Source organism: Aspergillus homomorphus (assembly GCF_003184865.1).
Source record: "Aspergillus homomorphus CBS 101889 unplaced genomic scaffold BO97scaffold_30, whole genome shotgun sequence".
Classification (NCBI taxonomy): domain Eukaryota; kingdom Fungi; phylum Ascomycota; class Eurotiomycetes; order Eurotiales; family Aspergillaceae; genus Aspergillus; species Aspergillus homomorphus.
The window spans coordinates 301,443-324,695 of NW_020291916.1; the positions used below are offsets into that span (position 1 = coordinate 301,443).

The following is a 23,253-nucleotide window of genomic DNA, read 5'->3' on the forward strand; positions in this document are numbered from 1 at the left end:
ACCAATCAAAACCCGACCATACCCCGACTACATTGGGAACTTTCATGCAAATCCTACAAAAGCGGCGGTGGAATTATTTTCAATTTTAATTGCTGTACAGCCCATCCATTCCGCTATCTTAGTAGTAATAGTAATCATTATCTACTATCTCCATCCCACATAACCATTCAAACGGGAATTAAAAAAGGTTGGGTAGGGGGGCGAGGTGGGCAGCGATCTAGACAACCCAACTCGCATGAGCTGGTTCTTTCAGGGACCACCACAGCAAGCAAGTGTGTAAAATTCAAACACTGCGAGATGGAAAAGAAGAAGAAGAAGAAAGGAAAAACCGAAGAATTGTAGACAACAGTAACAGCCACAGCGCCAATTTGCTAACGTAATTAAGAGACTGCTGTAGTGGACCTTTGCGTGCGTCAGTGTTTACGCCGGTAGTTAAAGAAACAGGGTTGAGGGGAAGCAAGGGTTTCGGAAGGGGGTTTATTAGAAGGTGGTTTAGTGTGTAGGGTTCAGAGATGGGGGGGTAGTTCGGGTGTGAGGGCTTGCATGGGGATGGTATACTTTAACAAGGACGGGGGCGGGGGTTGAGAGGGTACATCCTTGAGATGCTCGAGAATTGATAAACCGTGGCGCCGTTGATGTATGGTGGGAAATTGCGGTATTGGAGGGAAGGATTCTTGGAGGGTTCAACTGGAGGTTGGAGGTGTGTCGGGGGTGGATGTTGAATAGGTGGTAGGGTGGGCGTTCACATCTAATCCGATGATTGGAGATAAATGGTCTAGCACTTCACCAAGTTTACGTGGTGGTCGTTGAGCGCAGCACAGGCCAGGATGGTACGGTGAGGGTGGAAAGCGGTGCTGGCGATCGGGGAGGAGCGGTTGTGGTGGAGGAAGCTGGAGTAGGGCTCGAAGGTCGAGAGATAGGTTCCGTCGACGTTGAAGGTTTTGACTTCGTGGCGGTTTGTGCCTCTGTGGGTTATGAACAGGTTAGCAAGACTTTTCGAGAAGGGTATGATGGGTATGAAGGACACATACACCATGAAGACCGGAGCATGTTCATGGACGCTTAATGTACGCAGTGTGTCGTTCGTGGCAGAGAAAGTAGAGAAGGGAAGGTCCATGCGAAGATCCCAGAGTTTGATCTCTCCGTTGCGACTACCGGATACAAGCTCCCTCAAACCGCCACGTTGCATATGAACGTTGGTAATCCATTGCTTGTGCTCGCGCCAGACCTTGACCATGGACGTCGTGGGCTTGAGACGCTGGTCAAACACCCGGACTGCACCGTCGCCGAATCCCGCCACGAAAATGTTGCCCGCGACCTGATCGGATGTTAAGGAAGTGATACAGGAGCCCGAACGAGCAGGGATATCCTGCGGATGGTGTCAGCATAATTCTGTTCCTCGGGTCAGAAACACCTTACATTCGTGCAAACTTCGGTGGCAGCGTTCCACACCCGAATGACCTTCACGTCACCTGCAACTAACGCCTTACCCTGGCCTTGTTGCCAATCCAGAACAAGTCCAGCATTGCGATTGCTGGGAATGAGTTCGGGTAAAGCTCTGAAGGCAGTAACAATTTCCACGTCGTGCGCCGACTCATAATTTCTGAAAACTTTCAGCACACCATCAGATGACCCCGTCATCAAGAGAGCTTGGTCATCTTCATTGATATACCGAACCTCGTTGATTTTGGAGCCAGCCGGGTTGCCATTGGAGAAGCGATTGAGACGCTTGTGCCTTTGCCAATCCCAAATTCTAGTGATCATTCAGCGCACATTCCGTACGAGCATTCCAAGCGGGGAATAACTTACGCGATAGTATCTTTGTCATCGGCGACTGCAATGTGATCCTCAAACTGATGGAAGCACATTTTAAGAGGCTGACTACTGTTAGAGAGAAGACACAATGAATTGTCCCAGCGGCTGCTGCCCGCCTTGCCCTTGAGGGGTTGGGTCTCCGAAATAATCTTTTCATTGCGGCTTCGTCTCCAGAGGCGCTCGTTGTAGTCGGCACTGCCGGGCTCGTCGGGCTCATTGGGTTTCATCTGGGGTTCCCGGAAATACTGAAGATCGGTGAGAAATTGCTCAAATTCGTAGTGAAATTTATCGCTCATCAGGTGAAGGAGTTCTGATTTTACCTCTGTGGACCAGTCCAGGAACCGACTTATCAAGGGGATAGCTGGGACCGCAAAAGGTTCCCGTAGCTCAAAGCCTCGCGATGTAGGGGTCGGAGCTTGATTATAGGCTGTTGCAGGAGCAACTTGGTCGTTCACTTCCGGGGGCCGTGTCCATTCGGGCGGGGCTCGTCCTCTGGGGGTCATAGGCATTCGACTCTTAGGTGCGGTCAGAGCTTGTGGCGACTGGGGCGACTGAGGCTCTGACGCATTAGAACCGCCGAAGGCCAGATTCTTAAGCGAGGCAGCCACGCTCGCAGTCCGTTTGATGCTTAGTGAAAGATAGCCTTCCTGTTTGGGAGGGGCGGCAGCAGGTGGTGTTGGCGGAGGCGCGGTCTTCTTCGATTCTGGCTTTTCGACCTGCAATTTCTGAGAAACCCGGCTAGAGAGGTCCAGAATCTCGTCTCGAATCTTGTTAGTCAATGAGGCCATAGGGGAGTCCAGAAGGCAGATGTGGATATAGTCCACGATCGTGCCTGCGTCCTGCGCAATATCGGGATGGGGGTCAACAGAGAGAATTAGCAGTTGCTTCCAGATGGTTCCAAAGGTAGTATTCCGTGACAGGCTATGCGACTTCTTGGAATTAACAGAAATCTCCGATATCTCCTTCTCACTGGGAAGCCGGGAACCTGCGTGTTTCAACTTCGAAACTAGGTTTTGCTTCTCGTCCTGGAATTCTTCGTATGCCGCAATCAAAAACTTGTTCTGGTAACGTCTGACGAAAGCTGAAAAGAAGACAATTAGTTCTTTTCTCACTAATACGCTGCCATCGGATGACATCGGCAAGACTGCCATAGCCAGAGTCTCTTCAATCTGCGCAACCTGATCGGTCAAATCCGGAATGCCCAAGAAGGTCGTGACTGCATGCAACATAGCAGCGCGTACTTCGGGCACAGGGTCGAAGTTGAGTTCGCAGAGCCTGGCGGGAGCGGCGCAACGGATACCCATCCATTTCGCTTCTGGAAAGTCGGACCACAACATGCTGATACATAGACACGACCATTGTCTCAGTAGAGGGTTCTCGACATCCAATAGATGTTTGAGACAAGAGTCAAAAAGTTCAGCGGAAAGGCACACATTTTGACCTTGAGGATAATTTTTGCAGAAGATTGAGACAATGAACGCGCACATAGCTCGATGCTCGCTAGCATTGCCCACCGGAATCGGAGAGGATGGATTGAGGATGGAGATGAAGTAGTGAATCCCATTGTCCTTCAGTAGGTCGTTTTGAACAGTGTGGTCGACGGCCATAATCCTTGCCCAGATGAAGACCATGACAGGTTTCAACTCTTGAGCTGCAGACTGCAAAAGCTTTACGACGTAAGGAAAGATACCGATGCTCAGGGCCAGGTGAACAGCCCAAGGTCCCAGGTCGAGGAATTTGCTCAGCAGGATCAGGGCTCTCAATCTATGTGCCTGACTCAGGAGAACTTGCAAGACAATAGGAAGTTGATCAGGTGGATTCTTCTCCGTTGGGCCAGACGACAGGTACACCTCAAACGCGGTGAGCTGTTCTGCAAAGAATGTCGAGTGCTGGTACTCATATTGCCTGCGACCTTCTTCATGGTCGATAAGAGCTGGAAGCTGTGACAAAACCATTTCAACGGCCAGGTCCCAGCTTTTCCACAGAGGGTGATGATGGGTCTCTGGTAGCTCAGGTGATGAGATTGGATGGCATTTGTATGTGCGCATCACCCGCTCAGCCAATAGGAAGTTCCTGAACAGAGCAGCCACCATCAAATCTTGGCGGAAGAGCTTCTTGAAGAGGGCTCGCGGCAGTGTGTTCCAAGCTATCGTATCAGTAATCGCAGTGAAAATCCAATTCAACTCTCCTAAGGGGCTTCGACGGTCCTGCAAACGACCAGGCACCCTGAATTCGTCAATGGAGATGTTGGTTTGAAGCGGGTTTTGAAGTATGAAAAAGCGCAACGCGATCTCGATCGGTGTAGTAAGACAGCAGGTGAAAAGATCTGCAGGAAGGTCTGGATTCGTAGGCAACGACTCGTTCTTGTGGCATGCTGCGAGAATGATACAATCCCCGTAATTCTGTACGATGGCGTTCGGGTCCCGCTTTATTGCCTCGACATTCTCCTTCTCGTGCTTCTCGACAAATGTGTGGAAATTGGAAACGATGTTGCCCGCATGCGAAACATCGAAGACGAACAGACTCGGGCCTGCGAGCCATGACTGCAGGTCGTAGAGTGAGACCGGTATGTACTGGGTATAGTTCTTGTTGAAGACCCAGATCTCACCCGACTGGGTAGGAAGAGGGACACCGTGACCGTTGTAGTGGAAAAGCACCCTTTCATCTTTGGCGTTACGACGCAATGATATGCAGAATTTCTTGGTCTCGTCCACTGAAGGATCAAGATACTGCTTGTACCTAGTTCTCAAGCTCAGCGTCTCATACTGCTCTTGCAACTTCTTTCCGATCTGCTCCATGATTTTGTTTGAACCTCCAGGCGATGTGGTGGATGTTGGATCGACCCAACACTCGAGCTTTGCCGCGGGGTTGGTCTTCACGACATCGGGAGGATCAACACCGATGTTCAAGCATATCGCAAGCGCGGCGGAGACTGTTTTAAGCCGGTCCTTCATGCGCCAATCCTGACTCGGCCAGCTTCCAACGGGATCGCGTGGAATGCCATTCGTCTCATGGCGCTTCTCTGTAAAGTACATGTAGAAATTCTGGTAGACATTCGAGTCGTTAGAAAAATGCCCAACATCGAGGGTGTAAAGCGCGACTGCTCACCGAGTGCAGGACTTTCAGGTACTCGCTAGAAGTATACTCTTCCTGCCAACCATGACGCATAGCAATGTCTTCTTCTTCTTCATCATCATTGATGGCTTTGTCAAATCCCACCCTAGGTCCATAATCGCTCTTGGCTCTCTTCAGGGCCGCGGTGGGCCGCGCGGACTCCTGCGGTCGATCCATGGCCGATCGCGGGTTTGCATCGAGGATAGCTGAGTTTTCGCCGGCTGACGAGCTCGTGGGTCTTTCAGGTGTGATCACAGGTGGCTGTTTCACCTCAACGGTGGTAAAGGATCGGTGATGTCCAGCAACGGGCGCGGGGGAGATAGCGCGGGGGGGGATGTGAGTTTCGAGATCGGGGCCGAAAGCAACACGAACGGACTTGTGGGGGTGCTTTCGAGGTTCGGATTGTAGGCTTGACGCCTGTCGGTGATCTGTAGTAGTCTGCTCCATTTCTAGTTCCGGTGCCGTGGTTACGCGCAAGTGATCATCATGTACAATCCAGTACGATGAAGTAAAGTGTTGCCTGGTAGCTTGAAGCGAAGTGATCAGAAGGAGGGGTGGCAGTGTGAGAGGTGGATGAAGTTTCGAGGCAGTAAGATTGTGGGGCAGAGGAGCTTGTGTTCTCTCACCTTATCAACAATCATGTCACAGTGCATGCACAGGAAGCAGACCGAATACACCCAATGCGGAGGGTGGGCGAATAACTAACAGGATCTCCAGTCTGTTCGGCTAGGAATTTTGCCAGTTGCGGAGACTGAAGTAAAAGCGTGGGACTCCCCGGCCCTCCGTCGTGTCCAAACAAATGACACGGCCTCTAGGATGTGCAGAGAACTGGTTGATGATGTCTCGCAGTAACCGGAGAAGGCCATGAGCTCTGGCCGTGATCCCGCTTGGCATCGAGTTGGCCCGGATAATCGATATCGCCGGGGACCGTTAGCCTGCAGACCGCCGCGGAAGGCGGCAATTACATCAGTGGCAGTATTCCGGAGTCTATCTATCATCATCCTTCCCAAGTGAATGCCGGCTACCAGCGGCTATATTCATCATCGGTCAAACGATCTTCTAAATATTGGACTGGACTCGAACTAGTAATAATAGCTCAATATCAGGCACCTAGGTAGGCCAATATCCTTGTTCGTATCCGACGCATTTCCGATACGCAGTACTATAAAAACCCAGAAATCCAAAAGTTCATATCTATGCTCACCGTACAGAATCACATACAGAGCTACTCTTAGAAATCAACAAGCTAGACACATAAACACAAACATGAATGTGGGGTGGTTTACTTAGTACTTACTGTTTAGTGTTGTGAGAAGGGTAGCATCACCACTATTTATAGACGCAAGGCTGGTATCCATGCGTGAAGAAGCTCTATAGAAGATGGAAGATATCCAGTGACTCGCCAGCCCGCCTGTCAGTGAATTAGTGAGGCAGTCAGTGCCGGTAACCTGGCTGAGAGGTTGGCATTGGCAGGGCATAGCCCAGAGTGCCGACCATCCCGCGCCCCATGCATTCTGTCCTCACCCAGACTCCTAGACAAGAATAGCAGTCCGCAATTTCCTCCTGTCCATCCAGCCGCGCCGTTGAACATTGCCCGATCACACATGACTTAATCGATCCGCACAGGAAGACGGCTTGAGAATATCCATGAACCAACCCCCCTTTTTTCTTCTCCTTCTTTCTCACTCGGTTTTCCTTCTCTATGTCTGCCCAATCTTCCCACTCCGCTGACCCCTGGGTCCGCCCTGTCCCGCTTCTGGGACGGTCCCAATCTGGATGAGAGGTGCCTCGCAACGGGCGGATGTAAACCCGATTGTCCCAACGCTAAAGTACACGAAGGTTACGGTCAATATTCTTTCCCAGCCAGTCACACCCCGTTGATCATTCCGCCCCGCTCCAGCAATGTGTGCGTGCGTGTGGCCGACTGGAGGAATGCGTACCTGAGCAGCGACACACGGGGTGCACATGGAAACATAGTCGGAACTCACGATTCGCGATGGTTGGGGAATTGTGGCAATTGTGAGAGGTACATTAACGGGGAACTATAGATGGGACACCGGCTTAGAACTCATGTAGGTACTATGCCTTGTTCCTGCATGAACAGCGGTGGTCGCTCGGCAAGGGATGGGCCCAGTGACCAATCTGAGGTCTGAGTCGACCAGGGTATAATTAGGATGGTCACCATCACTACCTATCCTCTCTGCGGATCACGCTTTCTGGTGTGCATCAAGCAGTTGACAATGGTGTTCTTGTTTCTCCAGTGTGGAATGCTGGGAGGATGAATGTCGATGCGGTGGTTCAGGAACCAGCCTTTCGCCGCGGTTCCTGCAGAGCAATTACCCACAGACCACACCTGAAACTGTGGTCCCTGACTCGCAATCAACTGACTTGTGATCCCACGGTGGGACTGGATAGTTAAACATGGCTTGATGTCTCTATCGCGTGCACGCACAACCGGTCAAGTGGATCATTGACATGCCGGTAATTGTAGAACTCAGGGAATATGTTTGGCCAAGAAGATTCAAACTTCAGAATCTTGTCATTGAGTCCGTAAACAAGATGGTCAACGCAAGAGCATCCGGGGAGGTCGGTGAGCGAGCGTCTCTTGATAAGATCTTAAGCTCATTGGCTTACTGAGTTCGGGCGAATGTATGGGATGAGAGATGCCATGCATTTAATTATTTACTTTATGGATCGGTCAATAGTCAATCCCTCGTGGGTGCAATGTTTGCTTGCCCCCTTTCGTTTAGAATGCAAATTATAATCGAAGCTTATTTGAATGAGGTCATGTTTTTGATAAACAGAAATCGAATGAAGAGAGAGAGAAAAGTAATGAAAAAGTAATGGAAGAAGACAAGATCAATGTGTGAACGTAGTCAGTTAGTTATAGAGACGGTCATCACATCCGTAGTCAATGAGGCGGTGTCGCACTGTCCTCTCGCTCCCTCTGCCTCTCTGCCTCGCCTCTCCCCTCCCGAGTGTTCCCCCCTAAAACTACCCCCCAAACCCAAACCCAAACCGGGAATTATCTAATGCTGGCCAGAAAGTGAAACGCCGGAGTCTTGCATTATTCCTGTCTCTCTCGTTCGCTCCTCCTACTCCTCATCCTCTTCCCTCCTCTCCTGCTCCAAATCCTCTCCAAGGCTTTTTTAGCCCTAGCAATCTTGTCCTTTTCGTGTTTTCCCGTCTTTGGATTTTGGTTTTCCTTTTTTCTTTGCTCTTCTTGGGGTTTGTTCTTTCCCTTCGAGTTCTATCTCTTCATCCTCGCCAACAATTTACCTCTCCTCTTCCGTGGTCGGGGCCTTGCCGTTCCCGTTCTCTTCCCCCTCGCCCTACCCTTGTTTGCTCGCTATCTTCTCTTCTACGCTCCAGTCGCTCCATGCTCCTACAGAGTCGCAATCGCATTGTGGTGACGCTATTTTGGAAATAGAAGGAGGGGTTTCAACGCAACTTTCTGTCGCAGGACATTGAAAGCGACTCTGGAAAGATTGGACCGGCGCGCCGTGGTGGCTCCCTTCGTCAACACCGTTGTCAGGAACAAACAAGCAACCGTTGCCGGTTCCCACACCTATCCCGAGCGGTTCTCTCGCTACGCAAAGTCGGTCTTGCCCGATATTCGCTCCTTCGACCTATCTAGAGCCTGGCGCCTTTTGCTTGTTCCGCGACCGTTCGCAATAATACCGTTCTCTCATTTCCAGACCAATTGAGGTTCTGCTGGCAAAGAAAGGCGTCGTGAAGCAAGCATTGGCTTCCCCCGTCTTACTTTCTTTTCCCTGTATTTCTAGCTGACTTGCGCTCGAAACGACCGTTAACGACCCAATTATAACGATGGCATTCCTGTTTAAATCGAAGAAGCACCAGCAGGGTTCTGGACTACCTCCGGCGACAAGAGGTAATCATAGCTCCGAAGGGGCACCCGCAAACCCACCCCCGACTACGGCCACCGGGCCGAAGGAACGAGATCCAGCTCATTCCCAGACACCCACGCCCAGCAGCAGCTATAATAATTCCTTGAATTCGGTGCACAGCACCAACAGCCCAGATAATCCACGGTTGCGACAAAGGGCCGAATCTGAGTCGCAGGTGAGTCTTTTAGGCCGTTCCTGGGACACGTTCCCATGCGGACCCTATCTCAGCGGCGATGTGGGCGCCCCATTCCTAGAGTGTGCCATGGCTGATTCTTTTGTGCACAGGGCCAACGACCGCAGCAACCGCAACCGGCAAATAGTACCAATTCCTCCCCGAATAACAGTCCCGGTGCCTCTCTCTATCCCTGGTCGCAGAGAAGACTTAATTTCTCGAATCCTCAAAATGTCCCCTTTCCGCGATATGGGGCAGCGATCAACGCGGTTGCGTCGAAGGAAGGAGATATTTACATGATGGGCGGCTTAATAGATGGATCAACGGTCAAAGGAGATCTCTGGGTGATGGAAAGCAGTGGGGGGAGCTTGTCTTGTTTCCCGATCGCTACTGTATCCGAAGGGCCCGGTCCCCGAGTCGGCCACGCAAGCTTGTTAGTTGGCAACGCTTTCATTGTGTTTGGTGGTGACACCAAGGTGGACGAGAGCGACACATTAGATGCCACTCTCTATCTGCTCAATACGTGTATGTTCTGCCCTCATCCCCTAATCGTTGTTTCTAGAATGTACTCGATCCTGACAAAACCCAGCTTCCCGTCAATGGTCGAGGTCGATCCCCCCTGGACCCCGTCCAGCTGGACGTTACGGCCATACTCTTAACATCCTAGGCTCTAAACTTTATGTGTTTGGTGGACAGGTTGAGGGCTTCTTTTTCAACGATCTGGCTGCATTTGATCTCAATCAACTCCAAAGTACCGCCAATAAGTGGGAGTTTCTGATTCGAAACAGCCATGAGGGCGGTCCGCCCCCTGGCCAGATTCCTCCCGCTAGAACGAACCATACGATCGTGAGCTTCAACGACCGGCTCTATTTGTATGACACCTATCATTTTTATTGTTCTTGGTTCGCTTTTCAATCGGTTTGTTTGGTCGCTAACATTAGATCACAGGTTTGGAGGAACAAATGGCGTACAGTGGTTCAACGATGTGTGGTGCTATGATCCGCGTGCCAATGCTTGGACTCAATTGGATTGCGTCGGATTTATCCCAACGCCTCGGGAAGGACACGCTGCAGCTATTGTCAACGACGTGATGTACATCTTCGGAGGCCGAACGGACGAGGGTATCGATTTGGGCGACCTCGCTGCTTTCCGCATCACAACCCGACGATGGTATTCCTTCCAGAACATGGGTCCTGCGCCGTCCCCGAGATCAGGTCACAGCATGACAGCATTTGGGAAACAGATCATTGTCTTGGCCGGCGAGCCAAGCTCTGCACCGCGCGATCCTATAGAACTTAGCATGGCATATATCCTGGATACTGCCAAGATCCGTTATCCGGCCGAAAATCAAGGCGGAGAAAGAGGTCCAATCCAGACGATGCGGAAAATGAGCGGAGATCGCTCCGCCCAACCGACTGGACGGTCCTCTCGTGAGGCACAACATCCGCATCCGGAACCGCAACGGCGAGGACCTGTGCAGCCGCGCGAGAACGTGGTAACGAGTCCAACGGGCAGGCCGGCAGATTTTGGGCCGAATTCAGGACCCGGCTCTCGGCTGCCCAGAGCATCCATAGCCCAGGCGCCACCGTCAGGGCCCCCTCCCCCGGGCCAAGCTCCCACACCCGGTCCTAGGGGGAGTGGTCCCCAACATGCCGTCAATCCCAGGAGCAAAACTCCCACCAAAACAGAGCGTGTCTTTGGGGGGGCTCCGGTGGATACTGTTCGCGCCATGGCACCCGAGAAGGACAGGGAATCGCCGGCGGCTACCAAAGATTCACCAAAAGACTTTAGGCCGGTACAAGATACAAACACCCCGCCTACCGGTCAACGTACGCCCATTCAACAACAATCAAGAATGTCTGCCAAGGCCATGGAGGCCGGTGAAGCTGCTCCCCTGATCAGTGCGCCTGCTCGGCAAAGGTCGTTGCGACAGAACCGGCAGCGAGGCTCTATGGATAGCGCTGATGAGTCTATCCTGGGTCGCAATGCCAGTATTGATGGTTCGATTGAGTCTCGCAGCTACAGGAATTCGAGATCCGGCGATGAGCCACGGTCTCCCCGGTTGAATGCCCACCAGGAGGCCCTGATCAAGGAACTCGAAGCGGTGAAGAGTCGCAACGCATGGTACGCTTCCGAGCTTGCTTTGGCCAAGAAGGCTGGATACACACCAAATTCGGCCAATAGTCCTGTGATGGACGAGCGTGCCACGGACGCATTGACTGAGGAAGACCGTCCCTTGATCGAAGCCTTCCTTGCAATGAGAGCGGAGCTTGCGAAGATGCAAGCGACTGTGGATCGACAGGCCGCCATAGCATCAAAACGGGTTGCGGAAGTTGAACATCAACGCGACGTCGCTGTCAACGAGGCAGCCTACTCTCGCGCCAAGTTGGCCGCTCACGGTGGCAGTCAGAGAGGTACTCCACAGCCCGATGGGCCCGCGCAGGACTCGGATGAAGCCATCTCGGAACGAAGTACGGAAATCAGCAGAAGGCTAGCTCTGGCGCTTGCGGCCCAAAATGACCTCAAGTCGAAGCTTGAGATGATGACGACCGAATACGAACAGGAAAAGCGGGGCAGGGAACTGGCCGAAGAGACATGTGAAGCGACGAGACGGAGGCTGGCAGAACTCGAAATGAACAACAATAAGCTGGAAGCGGAAAGCCTTCGTGCCGAACTTCATCAGGCGGAAGCCTCCGTCAGGGAGGAGTCCATGCTCCGTTCTGAGGCCGAGTCCGCTGTGAAACAACTGACTCTGGATAAGGAGGAATTAACGCAGAAGCTGGAAGAGTCTACTTCGCGACTCAGGGATTACGGTAACAACCTTGGCAGCCTTCGGGAAGCGGTGACCGCCTCCTCTGACAAGTCTGCCCTTCTGGAACGACAATTGGACGATGAGCGTGAGCGTCGGGAGGGACTGGAGAGAAAGCTTCTCCAGTTGAGGTCGGAACATGAAGAGCGTACTGCTGAACTTGAAAATGCCACCCGACGCCTGAAAGATGTCGAGGAGCTTATCGAGATTCACGCGAAAGAAGCAGAGACGCACAAGAACGCGTTTCTGTCGGGTCTTGATCGCGCCTCCTCTTTCGATTCGGACACGTCCCTTCGCTCTCTCTCCGATCAGCGTGTTTCGGTCTTGGAAGCTCAGGTTGAAAGGGCCAATGAGTTGGCTAAGACCAGCCAAGCGGCTGCGAACGAGGCGGCAGAAAAGCTTCGCCGTGCTGAGGAACGGATCGCAGGACTGGAGGCATACCAGGAGCAGGCTAGCAGGGAAGGCTTGCAACTCCGCAGGCAACTCCAAGCCGCCATGAAAGAAAGTCAAACCCATGCCGCCGACAACCGGGAGTTGAAGGCGCAGTTGGAGAATCATCATCGCGAGGCGGGTGCGCTCGCCGTGCAACACGCGGCTCTCAAAGATCTTCTTGGTGAGCGTGGTGTTTCATACTCTGATAGCCGTCGCTCGCCTCACCTGGAGTCCCCCGGATCTCGGTTTGGTACGCCTGAGGCAGGTCGCCTTCGCGAACTAGAACAACAACTCTCCGCTAGCATGAAAGCTCACGAGGAGCTGAAGTCATCTTTCGAGTCTCGTGAGCAGGAGGCCGACCGCACGTACAGAGAGAAGCTAGAGCAACTCGAGAACGATTACCAGTCTGCCGTCCATTATGTCAAGGGCACGGAGAAGATGCTGAAGCGCATGAAGGACGAACTAGCCAGGTACAAGTCGCAAAATGCCAAGCTCCAATCTGAACTGGACGATGCACAGTCCGCCCTGGCGGAAGCCTCAGCCGGGCCGTCAGAAGCCCCAGCTGAGTGGGAAGCGGAGCGCTCCAGACTCGAGAAATCGATCTCAGATCTACAGCGGGAATCATCGGCTTCGATTGCCACTTTGGAGGAGCAGATTGCAAGACTCAGAGATGAACTTGCTGTTCTTGAGGCTGATAAGGCAAAATCTCGATCCGAGCTTGAGCACGTACAACAGGAGCTCACGGCCGCTGCTGAACGGAGTCGCGTGGAGCTAGAGCAGCTCAAGACTGAGAACGCATTGCTTGAAAACCGGGCATCCGATGCTGAGCAGAAGGTCACCATGCTTCTTGATCAGGTTGAAGCGTCTGTCGGACAATTTCGTCGTCAATCGCAGCCTGTGCAGATGAATGGCATTTCGCGCACCCACAGCAACGCTTCGAGCAATACCGTCGGTGCAGCAAGCCGTCGGTCAAGAGCTGACAGCACTTTGTCCCAGGATGATGCCTTCCCTGACAACCGTAATTCCATGGCCCTGGATTCGTTGGCGAATGAGCTGGAAGCTCTGCGTAGCCACTGGGAGAGCACGAACCGCAATTACCGGTTAAGCACGCAGTCCGAATTCGATCGAACCCCAACAAAGGAGACGGGATTGAGTGACAGCCTGGCTGAATGGAGACGGCGATTGGATGAAGATGAGGCCAGAGCCGGCTCCCCCGAAAAGATTCAACCCCGAAATGCTGCAGCACATCATGCCACCGCGAACATGATCTGAGGAGGCAAGATGACATCACTTGACTCAGCTCATTGGAGGCATGATGCGATCCCACATAGACTGCAGGGAAAGCTCACTGCTGGGTATAATAATTGGTCACAGTGCACTTGGCTGGACAGCCATGCTGACTTGGACCTTCGTTTGTGTTGAGTCTTGAGTCTTGGTGGCCCTGTTGTCGCCGAGCTGCAGAGAGGGTTCAGGAATCATCTTCGTCAATTTCACCTTTTCAGGTCTCCCGTTTTTACTCCTTTGCTTTGTCCCTGTACCCCTTCCTTTCGTACATTCTCGCAATTTCCTAACCCTCGTTCGTGTTTTCGTTTATACCCCTTCATATTCTAGTTCCATACTTGGACTGTACTATTATCTCTTGATAACTTTTAACGAAGCCTCTGTCCGATACGTATGAATGAGCCGTGTTGTCTAGATTTGTTGCAAGTAGATGAGATCCCCCTTACTTCCCTTGCTCCTTCCCTTCCCTTCCCTCCATACGTCAGTGCTGGTGTTTTCTAGGATGGACAATCATTATCACAACGGAACTGATGTTTCTCGTTAGTGAGCTTATCATAACTTATGGTTCTTCTGGGCACAGCACATTCAAGATACTCAACATCTACCGACTTCATAAGCCATGCACGATACCTTAGGCATCAATGGTAGGCACCAAGATAGATCCATCAACCATGCCATCCGCCTCACTGTGCCACATGTCTCACTACCACTTGACCGTGAGATTCTCTTGCCTGTTGCTAATCACCGGGATATGGGGCAATAGCCGTACGGTTATTTTGTCAGCGCGACGTTGGCCCGACTCGTTGAGTGCCATGACATTGACTGAGAGGTCTCGTGACTTGGTATGTAGATAAGGTATACTTGTGTTTGCAACACAAGTCTTTGTATCCAGTAGCTTGGGTTCTTTGTTCTGAGCTCCGATGAATTCTAGCCTGTGGCTTTTCCGACTGTAAGGTTACATCTGAGAAGACAATGGTGGAGATACCACGGTTCAGAAAATTTTGAACTTTGGTGCTCCTGTGCTCCGTGCCCTACTTTAGACTACTAAAGCAGGTAGTATATATATTCTAGTGGATGATGATAACCGACCGAATGAGCCGCAAGCATGGGCCATCCCAGATGCCAATACCATGAGAGGATGTTTTGAGAAGCTGGCCAGCTCAGGTTTAAATGCAAAACGAGAAACTAAATCTTGAGCCTTTTCTAGAAACTATAATTTGCATTCTCCGAGTCGTAGACAGGCTCGTGGCAGACAGACAGCACAAGACTACTCGGCCCCATAAGTAGTTACAGAACAACAAAACCCCTAAAAGAAGCTTCTGAATGAGATCTCGAAAACTCCGAGCTGCTTACATGTATTATGGCAAGTAAACTGTGTTCAATGCATTTACAAGCAAAAGATACATTAAAGTAGATTTCGATCATATATTGTGATAGATCATCACCTATATTGCGCGATCGATCATATCCAGGCCCCTCTCACCACGATGCACGGTCAGTGGTTTGTGATCTGTCACCTTTCCCCCCCTTTTCGCTTTGCTCCATCTGTACCTGAAAAAATCAGGGTGCGGGGGTGGGTGGGATGTGGGTTATGTGGGCAAGACGCAAAAAAAGTCTCGATCCTTTCTGACTTAGCCTGTCAAGTTAAGTTAGTTGATTGATTAAATTCTGGTCTGATTGTCACCGATAAGGCGCGCGCGCGCGTATTTTTGGACATGGGGAAGTTTCTGCCCAAAACGGGGGCGGTAATTTGGCGAAAGTACAAGTTGAAACGTATGGATACTAGCTGGCTGGTACCGCAGTATCCGATCCGAGGTCATCTGCTCATGTCACCGCCTGGCTTCTATTGGCTCTGGATGGGGGTGGAGGGCGATGGCGATGGCGATGATGATGAGGTTGGCCTTATTACATATATGTACGGATTGCTACCTGAAAGAAGGGAAAATTAAACGAGCCGAATAAGTAGGATGATCCTGCTTTCAGTGGTATTCGTGTGCGTGGTTGATATGTCGGTGGACGCGTTTGGACTGAGGAAGCAGGTGGTGGTTAAATCATCGATCGATGATAATGATGATGATGATGAGGTATTAATTCCTTCAATCCCGGGGAGACGCGCCGCGGCGGCGACGGCGACGGAAAATACATAGCGTAGTCCCGCCACAACCACCATAATTGACGAATTGACTGACTTCTTCTTGCCACTGAGCTAAATACTTCAGATTCGTAGATTGATGGATCCTTTTCGTTTTACAAGTAGTATTGGACAAACCCCTAACAGCTCCCAGGTTACGGAGTAATCACCCTGGAGATGGAGCGTATTTGGTATCAAGCACCAAACATACTCCCCCTGCATAAGACAGTCAAGATGCATCAAGACCTAAAGCCCTGCTGGACTGTCAGCCTGCCTGCCTGCCTTCCCAGCCGGATTGAAGGACAATTGCGTCGAGAGTGCCACAAGGCAGTAAAGGACAAGAATGATGGATTGAACTTGGCCAGTTTCTGACGGAAGATGTGCGATTTGTTCTTCACCGACTTCTAAGCCACCCTCGCTGATTGGGGGGAGGGCGGAGTGGGAATACTTCAAGCTACACTATTCATTCTTTTCGTTCTTCTCGAGGAGGTCTTCTTCACTGTAACAATCCAATTGATCATAGATAACCCCAAACATGTCAGTAATAGGTAAAGGCTGAGTTGTTGAACTCATCCTCTTGAAGCACAACATCAGAGATTATAGAAGAGCTGAGTTGATGTACCAAAAATTACTGACTCGTATAATTGCGTATTGACCCAAACCTGAAGCTCAGTCAGAGCCGGACCGAGCCCAACAGACCAACCACCTTTGCTTGTCTGTCTGTTCAATCTGTCTTTTGCTTGCTAAACTTATCACTCAATCTTTCTCAGTTACTACCCGCCCCCCCTCCTGATCTGCTTTCATTTTCCTCCTCCTCCTCCTCCTCTCTTTCCTTTCTCCTCCTCTCCTCCCTCCCTCCTCCCTCTTCATTCTTCCTCTTCTTCAAAACCCACCTTTCCCTGTCAAGGCTTGGTCGGTCCTTGATTTTGGTTGATATCGTCGCTTTCCTTTTTCCTTCCTCCTCGTCGTAGCGTCGTTGTCCCTTTGCTCTCTTTTCCCCTTCCCCCGTCCACGTCGACCGGTTCCCGTGTTCGCCCGTTTCGAAGGCTCATCACCCAAACTCCCCTTTCTTTTCCTCTCCGCCTTTTTTCGCCTATCCGGTCGGATTCTCACGGTCGGCTTCCCCTCAACCCACCACATCACCTACATCCCACATCTTACACTTGTAAGATCCTCGTCTACACCTGGTATGTCTGCATTCGCTCTGCTCAGCACTTTCCCTCACCGTGTCACGTCTGCGTTGTTCCCTGCTTGCTTGTTAGAGGCTGTGGTCAGCCTTCCCCACCCCGACTGCGTGCCTCCGTCCACCATATTCACTATCTAAGCGCCCACCTGCATGCTGCTTCTTGGTCGGATGTCCCTTGACCACGTCCTCTTCATCTCAGCCCTTCTCAATTCCATCTTTTCTTTCATCTTGACTGTTTCACAAAACTGCCATCGCCCTTGTGTTGCTCGATAAGTCTGTGGCTAACCTTGGAGCTTGCCTAACACAGTTTGTTAAGAATTCCATCACAGCTGGTTGCTGTGACCACATTCGAACAAGATGACGACTATGGTAAGTACCTACAATACACCTTCGCCAACTAAGGCCATTGCTGACGACGTGAAGGATTTGCGTGTCGGTAACAAGTACCGCATTGGCCGGAAGATCGGAAGCGGTAGTTTCGGTGATATCTACCTTGGTGCGTCACAATGCGTTCGAAACCGAATTTCTGGAGAACTCTCAACTGACCGTACCTCAGGCACCAACATCATCTCCGGTGAGGAGATTGCTATCAAGCTCGAAAGCGTCAAGGCCAAGCACCCTCAGCTTGAATACGAGGCCCGTGTCTACAAATCTCTGGCCGGCGGTGTCGGCATTCCTTTCGTGCGTTGGTTCGGTACTGAATGTGACTACAATGCTATGGTCATCGATTTGCTCGGTCCCAGCTTGGAGGACCTTTTCAACTTCTGCAACCGCAAGTTCTCGCTTAAGACCGTGCTCCTTCTCGCCGATCAGCTCATCTCTCGTATCGAGTACATCCACGCCAAGTCTTTCATCCACCGTGATATCAAGCCCGACAACTTCCTGATGGGCATCGGCAAACGTGGCAACCAGGTCAACGTGATCGATTTTGGTTTGGCCAAGAAGTACCGCGACCCCAAGACTCACTTCCACATTCCCTACCGCGAGAACAAGAACCTTACCGGAACTGCTCGTTACGCCAGTATCAACACTCACTTGGGTGTCGAGCAGTCTCGTCGTGATGATATGGAGTCTCTCGGATATGTCATGCTCTACTTCTGCCGTGGCACTCTTCCTTGGCAGGGCCTGAAGGCTGCTACCAAGAAGCAGAAGTACGACCGTATCATGGAGAAGAAGATGACCACCCCGACCGAGGTGTTGTGCCGTGGCTTCCCCAACGAGTTTTCCATCTATCTCAACTACACTCGTTCCCTGCGTTTCGATGACAAGCCGGACTACTCTTACCTTCGCAAGATCTTCCGCGACCTGTTTGTTCGCGAGTCCTTCCAGTATGACTACGTCTTCGACTGGACTGTCTACAAGTACCAGAAGAATGCCGCCATGATTGTGGACGCGAACAAGAAGGATAAGGAGGCTGAGGAGCAGCAGCGCCGCCAGGGTGTTGCTGCTGCTGCACCCATGGGAACCCCTGGTGCTGCCGCCAAGCCTGGTGCCATCTCCAGCCAGCGCCGCAAGGTCATCGAACGTGGAACTCTTGACAACACCCCGGACACCAACCGTGCTGTCGGAGGGAGTGACAGGATGTGAGTATCTGAAACCTAGGTTCCGTTGTAGGGAACCCCTTTCCTCTGCGTTTGGTGCTTTGCTATGACCCTGCACGTAGAGGTCGGCTTGAAATTCTGGAATCTGACTAATCTCATAGTCTTCGGCGTTAGGCTGCGTTCTGCTTCAAGGGTTGCTGCGTCAGGTGCTTTTGCCACCCGTAGCCGTTCGAAGCAGGACGATGGGTACGGTGCTCAGTGGTACTGATCTGTGCAGCATAGCAGTGTAGCTTGACCTTTCCCTCTTGGGATCCCGTTCAGCTTCCTGCGTGTTGATACTGTTCCAAGTCTACCTTTGAGAGGCCCAGGCTTTTCGACGATACTGGTGACCTTTTGCAGCCTGCAGTCAACCTTTCCGACTTATTCGCCATGGGTGTTCCATTTCCCCAAATCTTTCTTTACTATTTTCCTTACTGCATACTCTGTTAGCCCGTTACCCGTTCTAAGATCGTCTCTCGGTTCGCCGTTTCGATCCGTCACGTTTGTTGATCGGCTGTTTCTAGCCCGTTTCCGTGGGAAAGTTGTTGTTCTTCGAACTCGAGGGACAACCCACAACTCGTCCATGGCGGGGCTTGGATAGCAGACTGAAAACGTTCTAATTGTGGCTATTCTACGTCTCAGCCTCTCGGTCCCTATGGTTACTCCTCCGATCAACGTTCAGCTTGTGAAAACCACATTCAGTGACCGGGACGCTTTGACCGAAGGAGATGCAAGGACTATACAACCTGTTTTCAAGCACAACAATTTGTATCCGAGACCGGCCGTTGTTGCCCAACAGTCTCTTTCGGCCTTCTCGGACTGTTCTGCCATACAGCTTCTCCTTAGTCTCGATTTCGTGCTTTTTGTCATCCGTGATTTATTTCCTTTGTGTTCTCAGACTGTCATAATGTTGTTATTGACGCATCAGTGGGGACGTTGAAGTTGAGGGGAAGGGGTGGTGAGAGGAGCAGGAGGTGGCTATTTTCTTGGTTGTCCCCGCGCTTTCGTGCAATTCTTCGGTCATGCGGGGTAAGTCTTAGACTTGACGGCAGATTAGAGTCAGCATACAGAGCCTTGGGCAGCCAGGGGGAGAGCACGTCTTTACAGATGGGTATGTGGCGACGGAAAATGGATAGGGTCGCTTCCGGGGTGGTTTCTTGCGTCGATTCACGTTGTTTCACTGATGACTTCTCATGTTGCATTGCTTTTTATTATGAACCTCGCTCAATCACATATCGCTGAAGACAGTGGTGGGATATTTCTCTGCACAACGCCAACTCACTAGGTAGTGTTCGAGCATGAGCTTGCTTGGGCCACGTTGGCAGTTGCGACCCCTCATTAGATCCTCGAATCCAACCGATTGTTCTCCCTGTACTCGAGATGTTCTGCTTTCTGTAGATTGTAGCGTAGTGGAAATGCCATACAGCCATTCACTAAGGCTTTCCATTCGTAAATTGCCTAGCCTGCCATTGTTCTATCTTTGGCTATCTCTACCTTGATCATCTGGAATATGCGGTGGTCATGGCGGTTGGGCCGATCGAGCCAATGACAGCCGGGGGCGTGATCGACTCCCGGGCCTTGGAGCCACCCCTCCTCGCCTTGCTGTGATTGGTTGGAAGACTTTAGATGGCATTGACCCCCATCATGTCTAGACTGTCTTAGGTAATCCCAGGCCCCGTTCACTCCCTCTTCATCCACCTCCATTTCCATCTTATCCCGAATCTCTTCTTGGTCGATTATTCTTGGCGTCAGCCTTTCTTGACCCGTCAGATCCTCAATTCTTTATCAGCATTTATCAGCAGTAGCAGCAGCAACCCAAACGGTACAACTGCAGGAGAGATGGATTACTCTTTCTATTCCACTCCCAATGCGCAGCAGCCTTATCCACTGTACGACCTTCACGGACTGCCCACCCCCGATCAGAGCCGCCCGGTCGCTCGTGCTGAAGATGCCCAGGGCACTTTTCCTCATCTTGTTCGTCGTCTTTCTTGACCATATTTACGATCTAGCTTTTGACCGTCTACAAGGGATCACATAATTACCAGTCCTTCGATCCGAACTTACGCTTTTCGGATGCTCATGGCATTGCTTCTTTTGTCGCTCCCCCGCACTCGCCGCCCGAATCCCTGACCAAGCAATCGGTGTCAAGCAACGATGTCGCCAACCAACACTTTGATCAAGCGTCCCTCGAGGCCGACGATCTGCCCGTCGAATTCAATCCTGCTCGCAGTAGCAGCGAGGAAAAGGACAATATGACACCAGCACAGTCCAAGCGGAAGGCACAGAACCGAGCTGCGTATGTGACCCTCTATCCCCATGGGCCTTTAGCGCCCTGCGGAGGTTTCTTTATCCGAGTGGACTTTCCGCTGACCAGGTGTCATTTTCAATAGTCAGCGAGCGTTTCGCGAACGCAAAGAACGCCATGTGCGCGAGCTGGAGGACAAAGTCAACAAGATGGAGCAGGAATCGAACACCCTGATGGCGGACAATGAGCGGCTGAAGCGCGAGCTGGCCAAGTTCACCACGGAGAACGAGATCCTCAAGGCGACGTCGGGCTCGTTCCGGCCGCCCAACCAACATTCTATGGACGCGGAACCGACGATGACGGGGCCGCTCAAGTATTCGCCGACCGATTTCAACTCCACTTCTTCCGACGCCGCGGGCGAGCTTCCGCCGCGCCACAGAGTGACGACCTGCCCGGTCACCGGCGAGAGGCTCCTGGACGCCGGTGCCACTTGGGAGTTTATACAGGAGCATGACCTGTTCAAGCGAGGGTCGCTGAACATTGCTGACGTCTACCAGCGGCTCAAGGGCGCCGCTCAGTGTGATGGGACGGGCCCCGCTTTCCGGGAGAGCGAGGTGCGCAAGGCTATCGAGGAAAGTTCGGCCGCCTGCAGTGACGAGTTGATATGATATCCCCTAATGTTTTTAGCGTAGACTCCTTTCTTATCTTTTGCTTTTGTTTATACACATGCTTTACAAGTCTGACTTCGGGTTGGATTGCTATGGTACATTAGGCGCTTCGGCTGGCATATTACGGGACGTGCGATTGGATTCACTACTAATGGTACTAGTCGACAGCCGTGAGACTTACTCGCGGCTCATCGTCCGGAGGAAGTGGTCGATCTCATCTGTTCGACTCATTTTGGAGTTGGAAGGCAGTTTTTGGAGTAATGAGATACGATACCGTTGTCGTTTAAGTCACTGGGTATGGGTGCGCTCTTCTCCTGCTATAGGGATCATATGCCCTTACAAATCTATCCTACCTTGGCCTTACCATAGATAGTCCGGATTAGGCAATAATCCGATGCTAGCAACTGTAGACCCGGGATTTATTTTTTTACATATCGAGTACAGTATCTCCTGGTCATGTCACCAGGTTTGTTGTTTCTATAGACCGAGTATGGGAGCAACGGGCCAGGGAGCCATATACATTCCCGAAGGGGAATTCCGACATGATCCGAAGGCACTATGATCAGATCGCTCAAGGCTGAACACTTCCCATTTTCCCGAGTCCAGCTCCGGGGATGCATCTAGGATGCTAATGGTGCGTTTCAACAACAGCACTGCCGCCTCTAATGCCTAAGAAATTGACCAGCCACTAACGGCTAGATTTCTTGATCATCCTCCCCCTCATTGATGGCCAATTGCCCTACTCGGTTGATACACGAGGGCACGACACTCAGCGTCATGATGCGGGAAATCATAGCATCTAATCCCAGTCGTCATCGTCGTCCTGGACCATGGGTCTGATGGACTTGTTCTTATTCATGGCTGGGCGTTCATCGTCCGACGAGTCCGACCGTTTCTTCAAACGAACATCGCTCTCCTTGAGAGCACCTAGGTCCAGCAGCAACCTCTCGATATCTGCCAACCAGCGCATGATGAGTGAGCATTGTGGAAACACATGCGCCATAAAACACTGGGGGGAGGAGGAACATTCTTACCTTCGACAGTAGTGCGCGGGCCCCTGAGTTCCCTCAGGGTCACCAATTGCCTCTTGATCTCGGTGTTTCGGTAGACCAGGATAGTGGGCGTGTTGCGCTCAGGATAGCCCTCAATGCACATGTTCGCGCGGATTTCGCAGAACTTGATATCACCATACTTGGCCGCCAGTGTGCGCCAGAGTTCCGTCAATCGTTGCGACTCAACGTTCCCGCCGGTCGAGGAGCTCAGGTGGACCAGGACGAAGCAGTCGTTCGAGGCCTCGGTGACTTCGCGGGCGTAGTCGACCTTCTGGAGCGGGTAGACTTGGTTGTGGACACTGGTTTGCTGCAGCGTGGATAGTTCGGCTAGTCGCTTTTGACTGTGATGAATGGATGAATGGGTGTCAGTGGTCGGGAAAGCTGTTTTCGAACTCGTCTTGACATCTCCGCGTAGTGGAGTTTTTTGAGGGGAAGGAGCTGCGTCGTCATGCGTACCGGTATTGTTCTAGGAATGCCTCATCTTCTTCGTCCTCCAGCTCGTCTAGCTCGTCCAAGTCCTTGTCTTCTAGTCGGTTCTCGTAGGCTTTGCGCTCCGCTTCGATTAGCGCCTCCTGGATCAGCGGTTCTGGGTCCTGGGGCTTCTCCGGGATAATGCCGTGCTTGCGGAGGATGTCGTTCCTGCGGGGAGGGGTGAGCCATGCGGTTCGGTTCGAAAGGTGGTGGTCGGAGAATCACTGACCACTCGGTATCCTCGTTGGGGTTGACTTCGACTTGCATTGTGAGAGTGTTTGGGAGTCCAAATAAGACCTCAATACGATTAGATAGATCTTAGCTGATGTGGAGAGGAAAATGGCATATGTCGACCAAAGACAGAGGGGAGGGGGGCATATCTGAATGCC

General features: G+C 51.7%; 5 protein-coding genes across 5 annotated transcripts; 3 read left to right on the top strand and 2 right to left on the bottom strand.

The window, feature by feature from the left end:
- Nucleotides 1–775: 775 nt before the first annotated feature.
- Nucleotides 776–5,376, bottom strand: BO97DRAFT_349866 (ubiquitin-binding TORC1 subunit KOG1; the record flags this gene model as incomplete). Its single annotated transcript, XM_025691930.1, has 6 exons — nt 776–965; nt 1,032–1,369; nt 1,420–1,753; nt 1,810–2,060; nt 2,136–4,859; nt 4,924–5,376. 6 exons carry the CDS (start codon nt 5,374–5,376, stop codon nt 776–778), a joined length of 4,290 nt encoding a protein of 1,429 aa, XP_025549533.1.
- Nucleotides 5,377–8,757: 3,381 nt separating this feature from the next.
- BO97DRAFT_349800 (putative cell polarity protein (Tea1)) lies at nt 8,758–13,522 on the top strand (the record flags this gene model as incomplete). Its single annotated transcript, XM_025691928.1, has 4 exons — nt 8,758–9,012; nt 9,123–9,534; nt 9,599–9,881; nt 9,958–13,522. 4 exons carry the CDS (start codon nt 8,758–8,760, stop codon nt 13,520–13,522), a joined length of 4,515 nt encoding a protein of 1,504 aa, XP_025549534.1.
- Nucleotides 13,523–17,205: 3,683 nt separating this feature from the next.
- BO97DRAFT_426632 (casein kinase 1 family protein) lies at nt 17,206–18,435 on the top strand (the record flags this gene model as incomplete). Its single annotated transcript, XM_025697138.1, has 3 exons — nt 17,206–17,217; nt 17,272–17,344; nt 17,405–18,435. The coding sequence occupies 3 exons, from the start codon at nt 17,206–17,208 to the stop codon at nt 18,433–18,435; spliced, it is 1,116 nt and encodes a 371-aa protein (XP_025549535.1).
- A 1,710-nt stretch (nt 18,436–20,145) lies between these two features.
- rsmA (putative bZIP transcription factor (Fcr3)) lies at nt 20,146–21,691 on the top strand. Its single transcript, XM_025692886.1, has 3 exons — nt 20,146–20,402; nt 20,456–20,724; nt 20,819–21,691. Exons 1-3 carry the CDS (start codon nt 20,268–20,270, stop codon nt 21,339–21,341), a joined length of 927 nt encoding a protein of 308 aa, XP_025549536.1. The 5' UTR covers nt 20,146–20,267; the 3' UTR covers nt 21,342–21,691.
- A 63-nt stretch (nt 21,692–21,754) lies between these two features.
- On the bottom strand, nt 21,755–23,213 carry BO97DRAFT_394567 (phosducin family protein). The gene is made up of 4 exons (XM_025693983.1): nt 23,094–23,213; nt 22,850–23,032; nt 22,376–22,734; nt 21,755–22,295 (listed from the first exon to the last, which is right to left on the bottom strand). The coding sequence occupies exons 1-4, from the start codon at nt 23,129–23,131 to the stop codon at nt 22,141–22,143; spliced, it is 735 nt and encodes a 244-aa protein (XP_025549537.1). The 5' UTR covers nt 23,132–23,213; the 3' UTR covers nt 21,755–22,140.
- Between the last annotated feature and the right edge of the window lie 40 nt (nt 23,214–23,253).